This window comes from Meleagris gallopavo, chromosome 3, assembly GCF_905368555.1.
Source record: "Meleagris gallopavo chromosome 3, MGAL_WU_HG_1.1, whole genome shotgun sequence".
Classification (NCBI taxonomy): domain Eukaryota; kingdom Metazoa; phylum Chordata; class Aves; order Galliformes; family Phasianidae; genus Meleagris; species Meleagris gallopavo.
In genome coordinates, this window is record NC_139406.1 from 93,534,827 (window position 1) to 93,557,793 (window position 22,967).

Genomic DNA, 22,967 nt, shown 5'->3' on the forward strand with positions numbered 1-22,967 from the left:
GAAGGGCCTTAAAGGTCATGGAATCGTGGAATGGTTGGGTTGGAAGGGCCTTAAAGGTCATGGAATCGTGGAATGGTTGGGTTGGAAGGGCCTTAAAGGTCATGGAATCGTGGAATGGTTGGGTTGGAAGGGCCTTAAAGGTCATGGAATCGTGGAATGGTTGGGTTGGAAGGGCCTTAAAGGTCATGGAATCGTGGAATGGTTGGGTTGGAAGGGCCTTAAAGGTCATGGAATCGTGGAATGGTTGGGTTGGAAGGGCCTTAAAGGTCATGGAATCGTGGAATGGTTGGGTTGGAAGGGCCTTAAAGGTCATGGAATCGTGGAATGGTTGGGTTGGAAGGGCATTAAAGGTCATGGAATCGTGGAATGGTTGGGTTGGAAGTGCCTTAAAGGTCATGGAATCGTGGAATGGTTGGGTTGGAAGGGCCTTAAAGGTCATGGAATCGTGGAATGGTTGGGTTGGAAGGGCCTTAAAGGTCATGGAATCGTGGAATGGTTGGGTTGGAAGGCTCTTAAAGGTCATGGAATCGTGGAATGGTTGGGTTGGAAGGGCCTTAAAGGTCATGGAATCGTGGAATGGGGTGGTTGGAAGGGCCTTAAAGGTCATGGAATCGTGGAATGGTTGGGTTGGAAGGGCCTTAAAGGTCATGGAGTGGTTGGATGGTTGGGTTGGAAGGGCCTTAAAGGTCATGGAATCGTGGATTGGTTGGGTTGGAAGGGCCTTAAAGGTCATGGAATCGTGGAATGGTTGGGTTGGAAGGGCCTTAAAGGTCATGGATTCGTGGAATGGTTGGGTTGGAAGGGCCTTAAAGGTCATGGAATCGTGTAATGGTTGGGTTGGAAGGGCCTTAAAGGTCATGGAATCGTGGAATGGTAGGGTTGGAAGGGCCTTAAAGGTCATGGAAACGTGGAATGGTTGGGTTGGAAGGGCCTTAAAGGTCATGGAATCGTGGAATGTTTGGGTTGGAAGGGCCTTAAAGGTCATGGAATCGTGGAATGGGTGGGTTGGAAGGGCCTTAAAGGTCATGGAATCGTGGAATGGTTTGGTTGGAAGGGCCTTAAAGGTCATGGAATCGTGGAATGGTTGGGTTGGAAGGGCCTTAAAGGTCATGGAATCGTGGAATGGTTGGGTTGGAAGGGCCTTAAAGGTCATGGAATCGTGGAATGGTTGGGTTGGAAGGGCCTTAAAGGTCATGGAATCGTGGAATGGTTGGGTTGGAAGGGCCTTAAAGGTCATGGAATCGTGGAATGGTTGGGTTGGAAGGGCCTTAAAGGTCATGGAATCGTGGAATGGTTGGGTTGGAAGGGCCTTAAAGGTCATGGAATCGTGGAATGGTTGGGTTGGAAGGGCCTTAAAGGTCATGGAATCGTGGAATGGTTGGGTTGGAAGGGCCTTAAAGGTCATGGAATCGTGGAATGGTTGGGTTGGAAGGGCCTTAAAGGTCATGGAATCGTGGAATGGTTGGGTTGGAAGGGCCTTAAAGACTGCAGAACCATGGAATGTTTGGGTTGGACCTCAAAGCCTGTCCAATTCCAACCCCATGGGAAGGAACAGCTCTCACTGACCAAAGTGCCCAAACCCCATCCAGTCTGGTCTTGAGCACCTCCAGGAATGGAGCACGCACAGCTTCTCCAGGCAACCTGTTCTATTGCCTCATCACCCTCATGGTTAAGAATTTCCTCCTAACACCTGATCTAAATTTCCCCTCTTTTAGCTTAAAACCATTCCCCGTGTCCTATTGCTGTCAGGGCGCATAAAAAGTCAATCTCAGTCTTTTTTCCTAAGCCCAATCATTCTGACATAATGCAGGAGGTAACCTTGGGCGTTGCTGGGGGCCACGCGTGGGGAGGTGACATCCCTCAATGACAGCTGCAGCAGAGCTTGGAGCAAAGCCTGCTTTGTGATCCTGGTGCACAGGTACGTTAGAAAGTTAATAATGAATGCAAAGGAGCGTGCTGGCTACTGGCAATTAAGCACTGCTAACGATGACATTCCTCATTGCCTCCCTCGTGATTGCAGAGGGACTCTCCCGGTGCAGCCCCCTCGCGCCGCAGCCATTTCACGAGCATCTTCCAACACGGTTATGCAGCAATAAAAAATAAAAAATTAAATGCATGTCTTAAGGAGACAGATTGCTGCCTTCATCTGTCTCCTTGATTAGCTGCCAGGGCTGCGTGTGTTACAGTAACTCTGTTCTTTTTCTTTTCAGCGCCTTCCTCCCGTGTATCGCTGTCTTTTATTGAAATCCCATTCTGCTGAGGGATTTTTGGGGCATCTAGAAAGCCATGCTGGCTCAACCTGTGAGAATCTTGGGAGTGCTGCTCAGGCTCAAAGGTGACCTGCAAAGCAAAGCTACACTGCGGTGCTCTTCACCAAAATCTGAATTTTCAGTGTCTTTTTGAGAGGTTTCTAAGCAACCCCCTGCAATCTTGTTTGTTTGGGCTTGGCACAGCCCCAGCATCCTGTCTCCTTGGGCTGCCACCAGCTTTAGGAAGCTGCCTGCTGCTTTGGCGTGGAAGGAGTTGTCTTCGCAGTGCAAGTTTTCAAGTGCTTAAAGTGAATGCAGTCATTTGGCACGCTGCTTGCCCTTCCTTCCTTCTAGCCTGTTGCAGATTGGAAAAATCTCTTCTCTGAAAGTGTGGTCAGGCATTGGCACAGGCTGCCCAGGGAGGTAGTGGAGTCACCGTCCCTGAAAGCGCAAAGGAAACGTGGAGATGTGGCACTTGGGGACATGGGTAATGGGCATGGGTTGGGGTTGGACCTGGGGGTCTCGGAGGTCTTTTCCAACCCTAACGATTCTGTGAGCGGACGTGGTGGGGTGGGCCTGACAGCTGGACTTGATCATGGAGGTCTTTTCCAACCTTGATGGTTTTATGATCCTGAGGTGGAGGAGCAAAACTCGTGGGCTGGGTGGCATTTTGTTGGCTGCTTCTTTTGGGGTTAATTACTTCTAAAAGTGATGTTGTTTCACTGGCTTTCCTACTATTACATGGAGACTGAATACATCTCAAACGGCACATAATAATATCTTACTTCACATGTGCATAGCTGCTTGGAAAGGTGACCCAGTCTGACTGTGAAGTTGGGCAATGTTGGTTTTCCACCTGTAGGCAGGGACTGTAGGAATTCGTCTGCCATTCAAAACGACCTCTTGTGTAACACTGAAAATGAAATGAAAAGAGAATTTATGCTACTGAGGGCATGTACTGAAGTCTTCCACTGGTTCTCAGCTCTGTTTCTTGAGCAATCTTTGTAAGTCCCCACAACCAAGCTCTGTGTGCCCAGCAAAGTGAAGGAACCCCATTAGATATCCGAGATCTTGATGATATTTAACTGTTCCTAGCAAATGTCCTCATCCTGGCATGTGAGCTAACTCTTAATGTACCCTGGCCTCTGCTGAGGGCAGCGTGCTTTCTAGCTGATGTGGAAGGTAGTGATTTCTTGGCTTGGACAAACAAGTGTCTGGTTGTAAGCCTGGGGCAAGAGATCTCAGTGGTCTGAGCCTTTCTTGTATCAGTAGAGGTGGCCTGGATGGAAGGAAGGTTGTTCAGCTCTCCTAATGCAATGCCAATACATTATTGGAGATAATTAAAATTGCTCTTCAGCAATCTGTAATCATCCGCCGCGTTCATTTGCTGCGGTGTCACAAGTTGCAGGGGTCTGGTAAGGTGAGGACCTACAGGGCTGGTTCAGGCTCATCCTGCTGGGAGCAGGGCAGGAAGGTGGTGGTGGTATTTGGGAGCGGTCCTCTTCCTTCCCCCATTTACTGACCATGGGAAATGGGTCTTAGAACGGAGCAAAGTCTCTTCTGATGGTACTGAATCGTGGAATATCCCAGTTTGGAAGGGATCCTTTTGATCCTACACCAATGGAAAGAACCCTCTTTGTGCCCTCTTTGTCAGGTGCAGAGCCAACTCTATCATCTATTTTTATTAAATAGAATTAGCAGGCTAATGCCCTAATTAAGCAAGGTTTACAATAATCTCTACTCTCAGTCAGTGGAGCCGCAGCGTCCCTCCTGCTGGTCTGATCCCTTCTCCCCTCCCTTTTTCAGGAGGTTTTGTAACAGGGCTTTTGCAATGCCGCTTTGTGAAGCGCTTCTGTCTCCTTCTGACTAAGAGTTCGCTCACAGCCCATCCCTCCCAGGGGGGAGACAAGGAAAAGGGCCGGTGCAGTCTGGCTCCGTCATCTTCTCTTGACTTCTGCATTAATACATCTCGAGGATTTTGTTTTGTCTTTTCCGGGACATGAAATTCATGAATGCAAACTTTAACATTTCAACCGCTCTCCTACGCTTTCTCGGCACAAACCTCGCCAGTGGGTTTGCTGCCCTTGCCAACCTTTGGGGATGAATGTCGCCTTTATGGCGCTGCCTTTCATCCCTGTGACGTATCTCCCTCAGCTTAACCACGGCTGGACAACAAGATGATGTTGTGAGGGCCAGAACAAAGATGGGTGGCTCAGTGGGAGGACCAGCGCCCAACTCTTCAGTGCTGAGCTCCGGTGGGAGCCCAGCCTCTGCAAAACAAAGTTGAGAACAGTCGCTTTGGAGGCATCAGGAATATGAGTCTGCTCTTACAATGCAACTTTAATTCTTCACAAGCATAGGGGCATCTCGTTTTTCGGAGATTCAGTCTTGCTTAGAGGAATTTCTATCTCCGTGATAATAATAATAAAAATAGCCCAACGTATCTTGGACAGAAGGACAAGTTCTGCGGCGAGCGTTGCAGGAGGAGCTGAGCAATGAGGTGGTGGCGAACACATTGTCCCGGGCATGTGAAGAAAGGAAGGAGACTTGAGCTAAAACGATGAGCGTGAATCACTTGGGGGCTCTGTCCTTTGTGAGTAATGCTGTGAATCTGTGGCTCCCGCAAGAATGCTCTCCCAACCCACCCGTGCCATACTGAGCGGCTGTAGAGCCACGTCTCTGAGCTGCGCCTCCAGTTGGGTGAGCTGAAGTGTTGACGTCCTCGGGTGCTTGCTAAAAATACGAGCACGCTTCCCCGTGTGCAGTATTAGCACAGCTCAGCTCTTGTCTCTGGCATCACAGTTCTGCGAGGAGCCAAGCGGGCGCACATGTTTGAGAAAAGGATTTGTCATCCACAAGCTGTCGTGGTTCCGTGACCCCGTGTGCTGGGGGGAAGCTCTGCAGGTTGCAGATTTCCTTTGTGGTCACCAACATCGGTGGGGATGAGAATTATTATTATTTTTATTGCACCGTGCAGAGTACTCAATGGAATAAAGTTATTGAGACTCAGGGAGAAGGAGTTATAAGCCGTAATACTGCGAGTTCACCTGTTCTGAAAGACACCTTAAACCTTAACATAATTGTTTTGGTTGTTCCTCTTGCGCAAGCAGAACACGTGAAGCTGACACCGGGGGCTCTGACCTGAGCTGGCACAGCTCTGCATGCACCTACAGCCAACTCAGCCTCAGAATTCTCCTCTTTGCTCGGTGGTTGGCATGCGAGTGGCTTTTCCTTCAGCCTTTCTCGTCTGGCAGCATTGGGCTGAAGGGATGGTGCAGCACCGAATGGCCCTGGGTGTCTTGCAGGGCTGGTGATGGAAGGATGAATAGGCTGTGAGCGCGACACAGTTGGGTTTGGGCTCCAGTATTCCTTGTTTGAACTGAAGTGGGTGGGAAGGAGGAGACGGAAGGCACTCCTGGGATGTTTGATTCCTTGCGTTCCAGCTGTTAGACGCGGAAGGTTTAGTAGAGATCAGAAGCAAATAGGGGTCTTTGGCAGAGGCAGCCGTGCTCCATGAGAGCCTTTTGACACTCTGGGAGGCACTGGAGGAAGGCTGAAATTTGCAGCTCGAATGTGAGCTGCGATCTCGCTTGATTGAGCATTTACAATGCATCTCGAGCAAAATGAAAGCTTTGAAATCTCCCGGAGGAGAGGCACGAAGGCAGTAGAGCCGGAGGGCGCGGAAGCAGCAATTTGTGAGCCCCCGAGGCATTGCCTCACCCCATCAGAATGGTTCCACGAGGGAACAAGAGGGCCATTGTGGGATGGGTGCTCAGCCAGATGTTTCCAGCGACCTCGACAATGGCCCTTTTCATTTCCTGTGCCTGAAATCAGATTGATATCACTCCGGAATGAGGGAGGCGGGCGGTGGAGGCTGCAGCTCTGGGTAAGGAGCCTATTTGGTGCAGTGAATGTCCCATGGGAGCAAGGGTGGTGGTGGAGGCTGTGTTGGACCAGGAAGAGGGAATAAATACCCCAATCTCTCCGAAGTGCATGGCAGGGGGCTAGCAGGAGGGCCAGCTAGCTCTAACTTCACTTATCCTTGCCAGTTTTGGGGAAAACGCGACACGGGTTGGATTTCTGAGACCCCTAAATGCCAGGATTCGTCTCAAATGTTTGGTATGTACCAAGTCTAGCCTCGAATTAACATAATGCGACTCAATGAGTTTGTTCCAGCTTCTGGATTTTCGTAGCCTGTTCCATTTCTCTAATTTTTCTCCAAATTTTTACTCTCCTGTTTAAGAGGGTGCTGCATTACAGAGGTTTGTTCCTTCCCACAGACCAACCCCGCTCACCTGGAAGGTCACCTGTGAAAGCTGTAGGGCTGCTTTGAAGCTGAATGTGTTGGTTGTGAAGCCACGTTGTCCCCACCTGTGTTGCTCATCAATGGGGAAACCGGTGGAAGGTGCTCACACAGCGTTTGGGGAGGACTCAGCTTTTTGGGTGGGTGAAGTTTTCCGACTGTTCTGGTGCAACTGGTTTGGACCTGATGAGCTCCAAGGGTCCTGTCCAACCTAAGTCATTCTGTGACCTTACCTGCTCTGCGTTCTGGGAAGTGCCCGGCGCATCTTGCCCTTTGGTTAATGAGCTACCTGGAGACCCTTCTAGGAAGGTGCAGGAGAATGAGTGAGGGGGTGAAGAGGTCCTGAAAAGGCTGCAGCTCTTCCACTTGTGGAAAAGTTGGGTGCTGGGGGTGCGTGGGGAGAAATATGATGTTGGAGGATATGATTCGGATGCTCAGATTGCTGCCTTCCACTTCTTGGTCTTGTTTCTTGCTTCCATTCCTGTGGACTACTTAAGTTAATGGTTTCCAGGACAGACTGCAAGCTGGAAGGATGCTTGGGTTGGGTTGGGTTGGGTTGGGAAGGCACTCGGTGCTCCAATGGGTACAGATGTACCTGAGAACTGTGCTACTGCTTCTGTATGCAAAGGTGTTCAGAGGGTCCGTTTCTTATGCTAAACTTTCTTACTGGCGAATGAAACAGCGTTTTGGGGGGATTTCTTCCATTCTTTGCCTTTCCTAGGCAGGTTATAAATGTATCAGCTGATGGTATTTAATATTATCTTGTAGTCTCTTCGTGTGTATCTGGTGCCACCTTGTCCTCCAGTGGTTCCTGTTGAGTAGCCTGCAGACAGCATCTAAGAACCATAGCACGTCCCAAGTTGGAAAGGACTCATAATATCATCAGGTCCGTCTCCTAAGCAGAGAGATGAGCTCTGCAGCATCCTGCATTGAGCTGGCTTCACGCCTTCCCTTATAGGATGGTGCTGGGTGTTTGCTGCAGGGGAAATAGGAGTGCAACTGTGTGAAATTCCCTTTTAAATGGGGAAGTAATGCTCTTCATCGTGCTCTCGGGGAACTGCTGTATGATTTCCTATGGCTAATTGTGAGATAAAGCAGGCTCTGATCTCACCAGCAAAACTGAAAACTGTCAAGGTGAGATGAAATAATTGCAAACCCGTAAGAAGTGAAGTTAGCTTTAAAATAATGAAATTATTTATGCTGTGTTTGGCTGTTGAGCAGGAGCGAGGGAGTTAATGGATCTGGCCATGTTACATTTCATCACATTTTTTAATTGTAGCTTTAGTAATAGACTTACCATAATTGCTCAGATGTAGAATTGTAGGAACATAGAATGCCTTGGGTTGGAATGAACCTCGAAGATCATAGAGCCGTAGGATGGTTGGGCTGGAAGGGTCCTTAAAGATCACAGAGCCATGGGATAGGTTGGAAGGGTCTTTAAAGATCATAGAGCCATAGGGTGGTTGGGTTGGAAGGGTCCTTAAAGATGATAGAGCCATAGAATGGTCGGGCTGGAAGGGTCCTTAAGGATCATAGAGCCATGAGATGGTTGGGTTGGAGGGGACCGTAGAGATCGCAAAACCACGGGCTGGTTGAGTTGAAAGGTGCCTTAAAGGCCATCTAGTTCCAACCCCCAATCTTTACATCTTACTCAATTCGTTACATCTTACCCAATTCTTTTATATTTCAACATAAAAACTGCCCAAAGAAACAAGAAAAAACCTCACTGACAAGATCTAAATTTGGTTCCTGTCACATTTTGTCAGTCACGTGAGGACTCTTTTCTGTTTTTGAGCCCCAGATGTCATCTGGTTGGCTGTACAGTGGTCCAAGATCGTTGTCCAACGCCAGTTGCTATGAATGCAGCCTCAGGAGGAGGTCGGGGAGAGGAAGAGCTGAGTGCAGAGATGAAAAGCAGAGCGCTGTGGAGGGCTGGCTTGTTTTCCTCTTGCAAGGATGAGAATGCTGCAGCACCAAAATAGCAATCGCTTAGGAATGTCCAGGGTGAGTTAAAGTTCACAGTAAGTGTTGGTGCAGAGCTCGGATCTGATTATTTCAGTTTTGCTGCTGAGTTCAAGCCCCGTTTCCTGTTAATTCCTCGGAGACCTTTTGCCATTCCTGGCATTGGGGTGGGGTGGGAGAAGCGTTTGTGGATTCCTGGCTTGAAACAGAGGTAAACAGCAGCATCCCAAGCCAGAACAGCTGGAAGTATGCCTAAAAGAGGTTTTACTTTGAGCCTACGTATGCCTAAACACTACCTCATCCTGGAGACTCCTGAAATTATCAATAATCAGAACACTTAGTGTTGTTCAGTTGGAAAAAACCTGCAGAGATCATCAAGTCCAGCTCCAGTTTCGGTCTCTCAACGTATTTTTGGTTTTAAGGATCATCAAATCATAGAATATCCCAAGTTGGAGGGCATCGTTGAGTCCAGCTCTTCTTGTTTTAGGCTTGAGGGGGGATTCCGTGTCCCGAAGCATGTGATCTCATCTCTGGTATATTTGATGATCAAAAGGAGTGGTGAGGCTTTTGGGGAATAATGAAACATCAAAGGCGTTGCTGCTGGATAGCGAGATGGATCATTAATGGCTGGAATTGATTTACAACAGGATGGAGGCTTGTAAAAAAATATATATATATCTAAAATTCAGGTGGAGGTTGGTTTTTAAAACAGAAGAAAGCGTGCTCATGTGTCGTAAGAGGTAATTCCTCTGTCCACATCTAGAATGCAAATGAATCAAACAGTGCTCAGAAGCACTGGCTGGGCTATGCTCGTTACACATGACCTTTGCATTTCATAAAAGTCTTTTCTCTTTGTATGGAGAATTTCTGCTGTGACCTTTCCTTCTCAAGCCTGGATGGGTGATAAAAGGGCTCAGCCCTCTAAGGCTGACATCTCTCATCTGGGCTGCTGTTTGACTTTTAAATAACAGCAAGGAAAGAGGAAAAGTGGTTCAAAGTGAACGTTTGTTCCCAAAGGATGGGGCTGTGTGTCATCTCTGCTTGGGTACGTTGTGGGAGTCGCTGCCTACTTCCAGCTGCAGAAAACCTTTGGGTCCTGCGGGTAACTGCTGAAAATCTGGCCTGATTTTCAGAAACGTGAGTGATGGAAATCTGTTTCCAGCTTAGTGCTCTCGGTAATTAAATTTGAAAGCTGGTACTGAACTCTAGGGATTCCCAAAATATTCCAGATATTGAGGATCACTTTAGTAGAGGACTTGGTTGTCTCGTGAGGTCCAAAATTTTATTTTGAGGTCATCTACTCCTAAAAGGGAAATTGAAAAAAATAGCTCATAACATCCAATAGATAGTGGGGGTGACTTGATAATCTTGGAGGTCTTTTCAAGCCTTAATGATTCCACAATTCTAGGAGTGAGCATGGTGGGGGTGGATCGGTAGTTGGACACTGATGGCCTTGGAGGTCTTTTTTAGCCATTCTGCGATGTAGTGGAAGTGGAAGGCAGCTGCTGACAGTGGAGTCAGCAGAGGATGTGTCCAGGGGTGGGATTTCAGTGCGGAACATCTCGGACGTTGTGGAGAGCTCGAGGGAGTGATGGCTTAGATCGAGAGTTGTGAGAAAGTGGAGATGGACCAAGAGAAATGATTAAAGTAATTGTGGCAGCTCCCCTTGGTAAATCTACCTGGGGGAAGAAGAAATGACAGGGAGAAGGGACTTGTGTGGGCAGAGGAAGCCTAAGCAAAGCAGCGAAGCCAAAGGCAAGACCTTTGAGGCGATTCTGGTGGCTGGTCCAACAGGCTGCAGTTTCTGGGTGAGTTTTCTCGTTTCAGAAAGCTCTGTGATAGGGTGAGACAGCAGCAAGGGCATGCGTGTGGCTGGAGACATCGTCTGCTGGGGACAGAGTGGAAAGGGGTCTTCAACAGAGGGTGGTGGGCACGGCCCTGAGCTGCTGGAGCTCAGGGAGCACTGGGAACAATGCACTCAGTTTGGGTTTTGGGTCGTGCATGGAGCCAAGAGCTGGACTCTGTGATCCTTGTGGGTCCTTTCGAACTCTGGATCTTCTATGGCTCTGTCATCTTCACGCTTGTGCCGAGATAGGCTGACCAGAAAGGCGTCGAGGACTCCTCGCTCCAGGTCGCACCAAATCCCAAGTTTTGAAAGAAAGCTCCCAACCACTTGGTTGTGTTCAATGAAATCTGGCTATGTTGGCAGTGAGGGACGTGGCTAGTGGGCATGATGGTGATGAGTTGGGGTTGGAATTGATGGTCTTGAAGGTCTTGCTGGTCTTAATGTAGAAACACAGCCCTATTGCTGTGTTTCCCTATTAACAATCTACAAGCTTGCACCTGATCAACTGAGTTGGAAATGCTCATTCTTTTTCTTTCTAGTTTTCTATTTCCTAAAGCCCACCACCTGGTTCTGACCACCATCTGCTCATAAGCCATGTCCCGCCTTGCTCTGCCTTTCACTTGCGAAGCCTGGTTGGCTGTTTTCAACCTGATCCCATGTGCCAAGGGTGGTGGGAGAGGAATGTCACTGCCATTCAGGTGTAGGAATGGCCACGAAGCAGTGAGAGCCTGGAGCTCACCGAAGAGCACTGTGAAGCCTTGGTGGACACCAGGCTGCAGAGCTTCCACATGTCATCGCCATGGACTTCTTAGGGTCATAGAATAGAATCACTAAGTTGGAAGAGACCGCTTAGATCATCCAGTGCGACCATCAACGCATCCCCACCGTGCTTGCTCATAGAATCATTGAGATTGGAGGGGACCTCCAAGATCATCCAGCCCCACCGCCGACCCATCCCCACCATGACCTGAAAGCTGAACTTCAGTGTCTTTAGCAACGTCCTGCTCTAGATGGAGGTCTGTGGAAGCGTTGCAGCTGTGTTTTCCCAGTCTTCATTCAACAAAATGAGAGCATTAGTGGGTATTTTCTCGGTGCATGCTTTCCAGTGTCACTCCTGCACGTTCTCCTCTGGATCTCCGGTGCAGATTCCTTGTATAAATAGGCTTTGACTTGTTGTTACTGGAGCTTCCAGTTCCCACACTGATTCTTATCAAAGAAGATTAGCTCCCAGCCAAAGTTGTTGTTTTTTCTTTCTTTCAAGGGATTTATCACATCCAAACACGTCTGCGGCTTGCTGCACTGCTGAAGCTGTCCCGCTGATGGACCAGGGCTGGTAACCATCTGCTGAGCCACCAGAATTAGGGTGGGACAGCTCAGAGAGATGCCATGGTTGGAAAGAAGTTCATTTAAGGATCGGGAGTTGGCACGGTGCTGTTAACTGCGGAGATGAGGGTAACACAAACCCTCCGTGCAGGTTGGGATCCCTGATAGCATCGCGATGCTGAAGCAGCTGCGTGCAACCGGAGGCGCGCTGTCAAACACCACCGGGAGGATTTTCCTGCTTCAGCAGAACGTGGGCTGCTTGCTTTGATTGCTGAGCTCAACCAGAGCACCTGGGTTTGCTGGGAAGAGTTCTGGCATTGGGAATTAATTCTGCTTGCACAGTGCAGGGCCTGAGCTTTGGATAAGAACCAGGGGCTTCTTTGGGATCTAAAACAGGAAATACTGTGTGTGTATTCACAGCCCTGTAGAGGGAGTGGGGCACGTTCAGCCCCAAAAAACTTCAGTGGTTCTTAGACTGAGCCCGTTGTTGACCTCCTCTCTAACACGATGCCCTTCAGCTCCTCCTGCATCTGCAACCCAACGCTTTTCAGCTCCTTCTCTTTGCTTCTCCCCACTCAGCACGTGGACCATGTTTAATTCCCATTGCAGAATTGGAAATAAAATTACAGAAGCAGTAAAGACGGCAGCAGGGCAGCCAGGTCCCGCGGTGGGGCGGCGTGATGCGGGTGTGCATAATAAAACCTGAAGGATGCACTCGGTGACGCCATTGTGGGCGTTAATAAAAGATTGTTTTCCTCAGGGGCTACACCATCTGTGAGTGTGTTGGGTTTGTTTGTGAAGAATTTCTGTGGAGAGCGATGCTGCTCAACCAGCAGAGCCTGGAGTACGTCACGGAAAGGGCACGAGCAAAATCTTCTCCGTTTGGGTGAGCTCTCCTACTTCCAGTCCTGCGTGGTAAATCTGATGTGAAAGGGAAGAAGGTGAACAGCTTCCACTTGGCTTTTATGGTTGAGCTCAAGCGTGCTAAGCCAGAGGTGGTTCAGGAGCAAAACCCCACTGATGTGTTTGGGTTTTTGGGCACCAAGTAGAGTTTTTGGGGAGAACTCTTCTTAGGAGTCTCAGGCTTCTGCAGGAAAAAAATACCGTAGAATCATTAAGGTTGGAAAGGGCTTCCAAGATCAGTGAAGTCCGTCTGTCAGCCCATCCCCACCATGACCACTCACGGGAGCATTAAGGTTAGGGAAGACCTCCAAGATGGTGAAGTCCAACCGTCAAATCCCGATATTCTCCAGTTGGATTGGATCTTTGCTGGATGCTCTCCAGAATCTTTCTTGCCTTCACTCAGATCGCTCTATGAAAGGTTTGGAAGCAGTTCCGACCCATTCTTTGATCCAGTTCATAGTCTGGTGTGGCTGGACTGGGAGAATTGGTGCTGTCTGTGAGCTGTGAGCTATATCTTTTTGGTTGGTGTTACAGGTGGAGGGCGGGGGGTCAGGTTGGGTACTAGGAAAAATTTCTTCCAGTAAGAAGTGGTCAGGTGGTGGAGTCACTGTCACTGGAGGCGTTCAAGGACTGAAGATGTGGCACTGAGGGACAGAGTGGGTGCAGATGAGTTGGGGCTGGGGTTGGTGATCTGAGAGGTCTTCTCCAACTTTAACAGTTCTGTGATGCTATGTTGATATCCAATGTTTTTTATATATTGAAAAAAATCCTTTGCTGATGAGCAAGCCAATCAGTGTCAGTTGGTTCCAAATAATGCTTCCTTTTTTTTTTTTAGTTCTTTTTTTTTTTTTTTTTTTTTAAATATCAATTTGTGATTTCTGGTGGACTTTTCCAGTAGCAGTCTGTTTGTGCAGGGGAAGAAACACCAGTTCCTTGCACAACTGATGGGCAATGGCTGTACCTGGAGAGCTGAGGGAAACGCAGCATATCTCTGCCCCACATCTGCTCTCAGGGCTTTGGATCTGAAGGCGTGGGCTGCGCAGCTGATATCTTCCCTGGCAATCAAGCAGCCAGGTGAAGTGCTCTGAGTGATCTGAAGTGGGGAAGGATTCGGGTGCAGACAGCTGTGCTTCAGTATTTCAACCCACAGCCGAGCAGGCTGGCACCGGGTCACCTGGACACGTAGCAAGTATTGACAGAAACAAAACGCCCAGCTTTGGGTTTAGTGCTGTGCTTGGACATGCAGTGCCAAGAGATGGGATATCCAGTGCTCGGTTAGCCAGGGGTTGGTGTATCCAGGTTGAGCCAAGCAGTGGGATTTCATTTAGATCTACTGGGGAGAGGCATATCCCAGGCAGGGCAAGTCCAGAGCTGGTTTGGTTTCAGACTTATGTGCCTTCTTTGCACGCCTCAGGGAACTGACTCTCCAAACGAAGCCGTTTTCAAGCAAAAAGCATTTTCCCCTTTCGCTGCACCCCTGATCTTCACGTGTGTGTCAGCATAGGAAAGATTGCAATTAGCATCCTTGTCTCAAAATAGCTTTGTGGCCGTGGCACTGCAGCACTGTGCACGGGGATGAGCATTCCCCCAAGAGGACTCAGATTCCCACAGAGCACACGGTTTCCCGCAGCAAACCAATCACGCAGCACTGTGCTTGGCTGCAGGAGGTTTAGATCCTGTTTTTTGCATGAGATAAAAAGAGCAGGAAATTGCCAAGTGCTGACCCCGTCCTACAGGATGGGTCCGGCATCGGCGTGGCTTTGAGCTTCCGGGGTGAAGGATGGCACTTGAAGATGAATTATGCAAACTTGCGAAGCAGAGCGCAGCCATGGAGTGCAAATATAGCAGTGTTTGTCCGAGTGCAAGTCAGCTGTCTGCAGCTGATTGCGGAGACGTCAGGGAGCTGGGGATGTGTCAGCTGAATTGTGGATTGGAGGACATCGCTTGGCAACAAAGAGCTGTGAGGGATGTGGAGCGCGGTGCTGCGGGGAGCAGCTGATGGAGTTGGTGTGGTCGGGACTGGAGAAGAGGAGGCTGTGGGGGAGAGCTCTTCACCCCTCACAGCTCTCTGAAAGGAGGGTGTGCTGAGGTAGCAGCGATAGGATGAGAGGTGATGGCCTCACCTTGTGCTGGGGGAGGTCGAGTTGGGTATTGGAAGAAAATTCTTCTCCAGAAGAGTGGTGATGCACTGAAACAACTGCCCAGGGAGGTGGTGGAGATACTCAAGAGCCGTGGATGTGTGGCACCTGGGGCCATGGTCAGTGGGCGCGCTGGGGTGGGTTGGGGTTGGGCTTGAGCTTGGAAGTCTTTTCCAACCCTCGTAGTCTGTGAGTGGTGGAGGTGGGTCAACAATTGGACTTGATGATCTTGGAGGTCTTCTCCAACCTTCTACAATATCTGTTAAAAAGAAGTCCCTCAAAGAGCTGTGTGTTTATTTGGGAGTTCTGTGGGGTTCTGGCCCATCTGGTGGCCGCGTTATGCTCTGATGAAAAGGGATGTGGAAAAGGTGAGTGAAGAAGCTGCTGTCCCTGAGGAAGAGGTGGGTTGAGGAGCATGCGCCTACTTTACAGGTGGAGGCCGGGGTCAGACGTAAGTCCCTCCCCACTTCCTCTGCTGTAGCCTTGAGCTGAGTGGGGCTGGATGGGAATATTGGATGGCAGTTGACCTTTCTCAGAGGGCTGGAGGTCTGGTGTTGCTTTATTTATCATCAAAGGCTTCGTCTCCCTGACTGTGGGGTTCCTTGTTCCAGCTCTCAGACAGAGAGACCCTAAACCACGTTCTGACCTTCGTTTGGAAAGGGTCTGATGACAGCCTCTTGCACGGCTAGAGGGGATGTTGCTATTTTACAGACGAGTAGAACGGCGAATTAAGGGTGGCCCTCTTCCCACTGCAAAGCTCAGGCTTTGTGACTTTAATGGCTGGGTTGGATATTCTTTGGGCACCTGGTCAATGGGAGGTGCCCTTGCCCACGTGTTTGGGACTGGCTGGGCTTTAAGGTCCTTCCGACCCAAACCATTTTGTGGAATGATTCTATGAAATCATCAGTGCCTATCAGGCAGATGTTCAGCTCAATAAACTCGCACAGTCTTGAGTGCATGAGCTCAACGCTGTCCTCTAGAACAAAGCTGATCTATAAAGTCCCTACGTGGGCACTGGCTGCGAGTTGGGAGCCTTTGTCTGCCCCGGCGACGTGGGAACAAGCAACCCTTGTACAATGGCTGTTCACAAGACTCAGGCACTTGATGTGTGGGACAAGGAGCAGCAGTCGCGTGACGCAAAGCCCTGGCCAATGCGTTGCATGGCAGGTGGGATGGGGAGAATCTAAACCTCCATGTGACAAGCTCTGGTTTGGGCGAAGGAGCAGTAGAGCATTGTGAAGCCCTACGGAAGGAGGAAGCATTGAGAGGGGCTGCCCAGAACAATACGCCCATTTCTGGAGGTATTTGAGAGATATGTGGATGTGAGAGATACGTGGATGGGGCCCTAAGGGATCTGGTTTGGTGATGGGACTCAGGTTGGTGGTTGGGCTTGAACGTCTTTTCCCACCTAGACAATTCTGTGATTTTTGTGATCACATTGGTCATCTTGAAGGTCTTCTCAAAGAATCCCAGAAAGGTTTGGGGTTTGAAAGGACATTAAAGCTCTCCCAGCCCCGACCCCGGCCACGGGCAGGCTCACTTGCCATTGACCAGGCTGCACTGACCCCATCCAATCTGACCTTGAGCACCTCCAGGGATGGGGCATCCACAGCTTCTCTGGGCAGCCTGATTCATATATTTTTTTTTCTCAACCTAGATGACTCTGTGATTGTTGATTCACAGCTTTTCTCTCGTGATACTTTTTTACATCTGTGCTTGGGAAGGACCAAGGAAGAGCAGTCTTCAGGTTTCACTTCCTTTTCTTACCCCGAGACTCTCCTCTGTGCTGAGCCTTTTTTGTGGCGGCTACATCAAGGAACACGAGCTGTATTTATTGCACTTGAAGCATTCTTGGAGGCATTTTGATGCTACAGCTTGGGATGTGGAAGCCAAGGATAAGAGACCCAGAGCTGAGAAGACAGACATCCACTTTTCCTGACATTCGTGCCTCGTTGGCTAGCTGACATCTATCCCTGTTGCTGCTGGTTGCACTAACTCCTTTCTTTGGGAGCCCTCTCCTTGCCTACAGGCTTCAATCTGTCAGCTGTCAAAGCCTGATGTAAAATTTGTTTGATGAGGCTTTTGGCAAATTGGTGGAGGGATTTAGGCTTACAGGAGCAGCGCTGATCGCTGGCTCACAAGCTGTCCCCCCGGCGCCCCGTTAATGACTTTGTGGAATTCCCTTCTCCCTGGGGCCTCCCATTTGAGTTGTCTTAAATCATTAAAAAAGAAAAAAAAGAAGAAAGAAAGAAAAAAAAAAAAAGAGCACGGGCTCTTGGCGCTGCTGCCAAGTAGGTCAGTGCTCTCCCAGTTGTGTGGTTTGGGAGGCAGAGACGTTGTTTGGTGCCGCGTGGTGGGATGGAGATGGGGCTGGAAGCACAACGGGGCTTCCCAGCGTTAGCACAGCACTCATCCTCAAGTGATAATAAGTCATCTGGCCTCAGCAAAGCCCAATTAAAATAAATCTCTGTGAAACCTGGCAGAGTAGGTGATGCGTTCCTGAATTCTGGGATGCAGGAGAAGCTGCAGGATCTGAGACGTGAGCTGAGATATGAAGGGGGTGAGCAACTGGAAAATGGATGGAGTGGGCAGTTGGGGCTGCACAGAATGAGACAAACTCACCTCCTTTCATTGGGAGCTATTGAGATGCCCCCAGGTGCTTCTCGCAGGAGGAAATGTGCCCCCAAATGAGCCCGTGGTATTGGGGTTGGAACTGGATGTTCTTCAAGGTCCGTTCCAACCCAGAACGTTCTGTGATTCTATGAAAAATTGAACTGGTTGTGCTATTGCTGGGTGGTGGTGATTGTAAGTACCCCTGTGTGCCTCTGGCTTGAAAAAATAAGGTTATTTCAGCAGAGATCAACTCTCTGATCAAATAGGCATTGATCACAGGGATAAACATTATGTTCCAAATCCCTATTACAATTCCATTTTAATAGTAAACTACTCCACATAAATTGTTGTGGAGCATGAAAAAATTGATTGTACGTTGCCAGACTGTGACCACTTGCCCCATGTATTACACATGTAGGGTTTCAAGCTCAGATTCTGTGTTGGTTGCACTGTGGCCATCCACGTCTTTCCAAAAGCTGAGTGCTTTTTGGAAGAATCTTTAAGGATCGTAGAACCAGAGGACGGGTCGGATCGGAAAGGTCTTCAAAGATCCTACAGCTATGGGATGGTTGGGTTGGAAGGGTCCTCAAAGATCATAGAGCTATGGGATGGTTGAGTTGGGAGGGTCCTTAAAGATCATAGAGCTGTAGAATGGTTGGGTTGGAAGGGACCCCAATCCCCCCAGCCACACTTTTGCCACGTGCTGGTATCCACCTACCGGATCAGGTTGTCCAAACCCCACCCAGTCTTGCCTTGAGCACTTCCAGGGATGGAGTACCCTCGGTTTCTCTGAGCCTTACCACCCTTTGAGTGAAAAATTTCCTCCCAACATCCCTTCCTTTATCTTAAAACCATTCCCCTTCCTGACCCTCCTGGTGTCAGGTTGTTTTTCTCTCCCTTTTGTGATCAGACACTGTTTCTCCATCCCCTTTGCAAGCCATCTGCTGCAGCTGCGAGTTCAAACCTAATACACGGTAAGGTCAAGCTCCTCTTTTTTAATTTCCTTTTTATTTTTTTCCTGAAATCAGGTGGATCTCAGGCAGGTCTTAAATCATGGGGATTAGGGCTGTGTAAGTACGGCATCCGCTCTCCTCCTGCTGATAATTGCTCTGTTTGGGGCTTATTGTTCACGTTCTTGCACTGGGCGTATTATCAACATGCTTGCAAGTGGGTAGATGGCAAATTTTAGGTGGGGGAAAAAAGAAAAAAAAATCTACCAAAAAAAGCACAACGCCTTGTGTTTAGGAGCCCAATTAATGAAGCCCTGGGGAAGAGGAGGTAGCTCCGAGGCTGCCCTAAAAGCTTTGGGGCTTTGCTTCAGCTCTTGCAAACCACGTTTTGTTTGCTGCTGCTGCTGACCCTGTGCTTTCAGAGGGCTCCTGCGGTGTTTTCCTCAGCTTCTGGCTCTGGGTTTTGTGCTTACAGCAGAGTAACAGAGCACTGCACGCTGCTCTCTGTGCCCGTGCCCGCGTGACCGACCCTTCCGTACAACGACTGAGTGGTGGTTAAGGGCTGTTGAGAGCAAGGGTTTGTTGGCGGGGGGACAGGCTCCCTCTTAATTGCTCTTTTCCATCCTGCTGTGACTGCATGCAAGCCCTCAGAGGGCTGCAGGGAACACTGCAGCCTCTGTTCCCTGTGCAGACAGTGCTCAGAACAAACCCGGTGCACGCCGCATGGTGCCGGAGCGCGGCACGCGTGATCTGCCCAGCCCCAGCCAGCCCTCATCCTACCCTGCGTGACTCAGTGTGCTCTGCCCTCCTTTATCCTCATTAACAGTGGGATCCTCCCTCTTGTATCATAGAATCGTTAAGGTTGGTCAGGACCTCTAAGATCATCGAGTCCAACGCCAGCCCATCCCCACTCTGCCCACTCCTGGGATCATAGAATTATTAAGGTTGGAAGAGCCCTCCAAAATCATCAAGTCCATCGCCAGCCTATCCTGACCATGCCCACTCCTGGGATCGTAGAATTACTGAGGTTGGAACAGCCCTCCCAAATTATCGAGTCCAATGCCAGCCCATCCCGACCATGCCCACTCCTGGGATCGTAGAATTATTACGGTTGGAAGAGCCCTCCAAAGTTGTGAAGTCCAATGCCAGCCCATCCCCACCATGCCCACCCATAGAATCATTCAGTTTGGAGGGCACCTCTAAGATCATCAGGTCCAGCAGTTGACCCATCCCTCGTGCGTGTTGCCATCTGGGATCTGGCACCCTTCACCCCTTCACTTGGGTCAGAAACGTTTTCTCGCTGAGCTCAGGCACTGAGCTCTTTGTGTGCTCTGATTTCAGTGCCGACATTTTGCTTTTTTTTTTTTTTTTTTTTTTTTTGTACTCTAATCAAGAAGTTTTTTGATGCTGTAATTAAAAACATGGGTTTAATGGGCATGCCGCAGGATGTAAATTCATAGGGGGAAAAAAAAATATACGAGTCAAACTTTTGAGACCAAAGAGCTTTTGTGCTCGCTTAGTCTATTGTAATTAGGGGTGTGGTGCTTAAGGGATATTAATTAGTCCCATGGGTGAGGCTGGGAGCCAGAAAAGCGCTGCCTCCGCCCCTGTTCCCCAGTGGGAACTTTGGGGTGGTGAAGTGTAGTGATAATATAATGAAAATCCCTTGGGACGTTGGGTGCAGCTGGATTTGCCGTATGGGTTCCAACCCATTCCATCGGGGCAGTCATTGCAATATCAAATCTAACGAGTTGGGAGCAAACGGTGGTCCCAGCGTGGTGGGGAAATGTCCTGAAGGAGCGTGTGCTGATCTGCTCCTGACGTGGGAACTGGTGCCAAGGAAGCCACCCACCCCATCCTTGTCTCTGAGGCTGCGCCAGAGGCGCCTCGCTATCCTTGGGATATCTACATGGCGGATTAATTACACCCCTGTCCCTGGGAGCGCCGTCTGCTTCCTATCCTTGGGGACTGGTGGGGCCGTGGAGGTGCAGGTGGTCACGGTTGGTGGTGTGCGTTGGCCAAACCCAACGAGCAATGGGTTGGGTGGGTTTTCACTGGAACAGCTCGGGCAGGAAAATGCTCTTAAAGCTTTGAAGGAGAAGGCTGCAGCAATTAAAGGCAGCCTGACGGGGAGGAGAAATAGCCATGGTAATTACAGCGGTGATGAAGAAGGGGAAAATGATAGGACAGAGTTATCAATTAGATACTGAGTCAGGAGAGATCAGCGCGGCAGAGGGAGAAACTGCTGATGAGCAGTGAGCTTCGTGGCTTCCAGCGTGTCTAGGGCTCGTTCCTCACCACGGCGTGGGCTGTTAATTGATGCTAAGGATGTACCTGGTGAGTTCTGCTTCCTTCGAGTGTAGTTCAGACCACTGTTGTTTGGGAAATGGAAGCAGAAGGTAAAGCTTACTGAAAAATTCAGGTAAAATCGTGGCAAATAAGTGTAGGAATACGTCATCTTGGGAAAAAAGGGAATCAGGAGGTCCAGGTAACACTTGTGATATTGTGGTAGTGTATTAAAAAGTCAAGCAGGAAGATCTGGATGGCTGTCCCTGCAACCCGGTGTTTGGGGTAAACCAATGTGCTGGCTGGAAGGGGGCTGTTGGTAAGGATTTAGGGTGTGGGGTCCACTAACAGGGGCTGGTGGAGCATGGGTTGCGTTGGCCTTGGCAATGCTGGCGGCTGTAGGGATTTCCTGTCTGATATTGGCGTAACGCTGCGGACCGAAGGCGAGTGGTGGATCTGAATATTGAGGCTAGAGCCTTTCAGCAAGAAACTCTAATTTTGGGGGCTGGAGGTGGGATTTTTTTTCAAGCTTTCCATTAGGAAATTCTAAAATGGAAGAAGCTGCTAATAAAAACCCCGTGAGCTGCAGTATTTCTGTTCTGAAGATGACATCGTGCAAGTCCGAGGGCTGACGTTACTCTTTTGGATGAAGATAAATTTCAGCTTTTCGGTTGTCACACACGAGACCACTTCTTAAAATATTAATTTCTCTGGCAGCTGCTCGCTGCGTTCCTCTGAGATGTGGTTTAACCCAGTTTCTTTGCCTGCAGTGTTGGTAGTAACGAGGCTGACTTTGCTCTGGTACTGGGTACGGCGATGCGTGGCATTGTGGCTCCGTTTCAGGACGTGAGGAATGGGATCACAGAACGGGTGAGGTTGGAAGGGATCATCGGGTCCAACCCTGCTCCAGCAGGGCCACCAAGACCATGTTGCCTGTGACCGTGTCCGGAAGGGTTTGGAGATCTCAAAGGAGAAGACCCCACAACCTCGTTGAGTTCCTGTGTTCCATCGCCCTGGCAAAGGGCTGGCAAGTGATGCAGCAAGGTTGGGAGAACCCAAGGCTTGGTGTTCTCTTTCTCCTCGGGGTCTCCCCTTTCCCTCAGGGTCTCCCCTTTCCCTTGGGACGTACTGACTGCTGAAGGCTTTGGGGACAGATCATGAAGGTGAGCTGAAGTGCCCTGAGAACCTCTAGCTCTGTAGGAAGTGGTGCTATTTGGAGTTATTTGTGGCAGGAAAGCTCCGTGGGAATGGGAAGAGGTGTTGGTTCTGCCTCAAGACACGCTGAGATCCTTTAATGGGTGTATTCCGATGTACTTAGTGTGGTGGTAATGGACTTCAATGGTTTCACTGCGTTCATAGGAATGAGAACCACATTATCCGCTTCCATCCACCCACTTCACTTCCCTCTGTGCTCTGCTGCTACCTTCCAGGAATTACTGCTTTGTCTTTGTCCTCTTACATGTGTGTACCCCCCAACCAGAGGGAGGTGCAATCTAAAAAAAAGCCCCGGGTGACTCCTTGAAGGGCGTTCTACTGCTTGGAGACTTTTTTCTTCCGCAGGATATCTCACCTTAACTGTATTTCCATAAAAATGCTGCTCTGCAGTCGCTTGTGCCTACTGGGGTTTTTCCCAAAGGTTGGGGCAGTGTGAGCCCAGAGGACCTTCGTGGGTAGCGCTCTGCTGTGCGTTCCCACTCTACAACAAAAAAAACCCACTGACTGTAGGACTTCACGTGCAAAAGACCCATGGTGTGGGCATGGTGGGATGGGTTGAGGGGTGGACTTGATGATCTCCCAACCGTAACGGTTCTGTGATTCTACCAACCCAATGGTGGAGGTTAAACACCAGCAACCCCAGCATCGTTCAGCTCAGGGAGCTGCTATCGGAGCAATCCGTCGGGCCCGTTTGAGTGAAGCACGTTGTTAAGTGGATTAAAGTAATTAAACATCGTTAACGCGAATGGCTTGCGTGATAACGAGCTCTGCCACAGGGCCCTGCTTATCTGTCACCTCTCCGTGACAGATCTGCGCCCACCAAAGGTTTTAGATTTCAGAAAACATCCATCTTGAAAGCTGCAACACATTTTTGTAGGGTTTTGGTCCCATTTTTCGGATCAGGAGCGCTGCAGATCCCCTCTGGAGGAAAGCAGCGTTCTGCAGAGATGTCGGCCGCCTGTGGGGAGCAAACCAGGAGCAGGAGCAAGCACAAGAAGTGCAATAGCAAGGGACCACTTGTGGCTGCAGCTCTCATTTTCCAGGCTGCCATGCTGCGGTGCAGTGTGGGGAAGGCATTTCTGCGGCAGCGAGCAGAGCTGGCAGCGTGCTCCTAACCCTTGAATGGCTTGAGCTGGTTGAAAAAACCCTGTGGTTTTTGCTTTTGTTTTAGCACCAAAT

General features: G+C 49.5%; 1 protein-coding gene across 4 annotated transcripts in view; it reads left to right on the plus strand.

Annotated features, from left to right (window-relative positions):
- ARHGAP39 (Rho GTPase activating protein 39) overlaps positions 1 to 22,967 on the plus strand; it is an 88,640-nt gene that overhangs the window by 20,102 nt on the left and 45,571 nt on the right. For 2 of the 4 annotated variants that reach the window (XM_085221793.1, XM_085221789.1), the window contains one exon: positions 12,444 to 12,569. The exons of 1 other annotated variant lie outside the window; for it this stretch is intronic. In XM_085221793.1, the coding sequence (XP_085077919.1) occupies positions 12,444 to 12,569 (126 nt within the window). Of the gene's footprint in view, positions 1 to 6,158; positions 6,369 to 12,443; positions 12,570 to 22,967 lie in introns of those variants that run through there. One more of the 4 variants, XM_085221790.1, reaches the window with a different exon arrangement.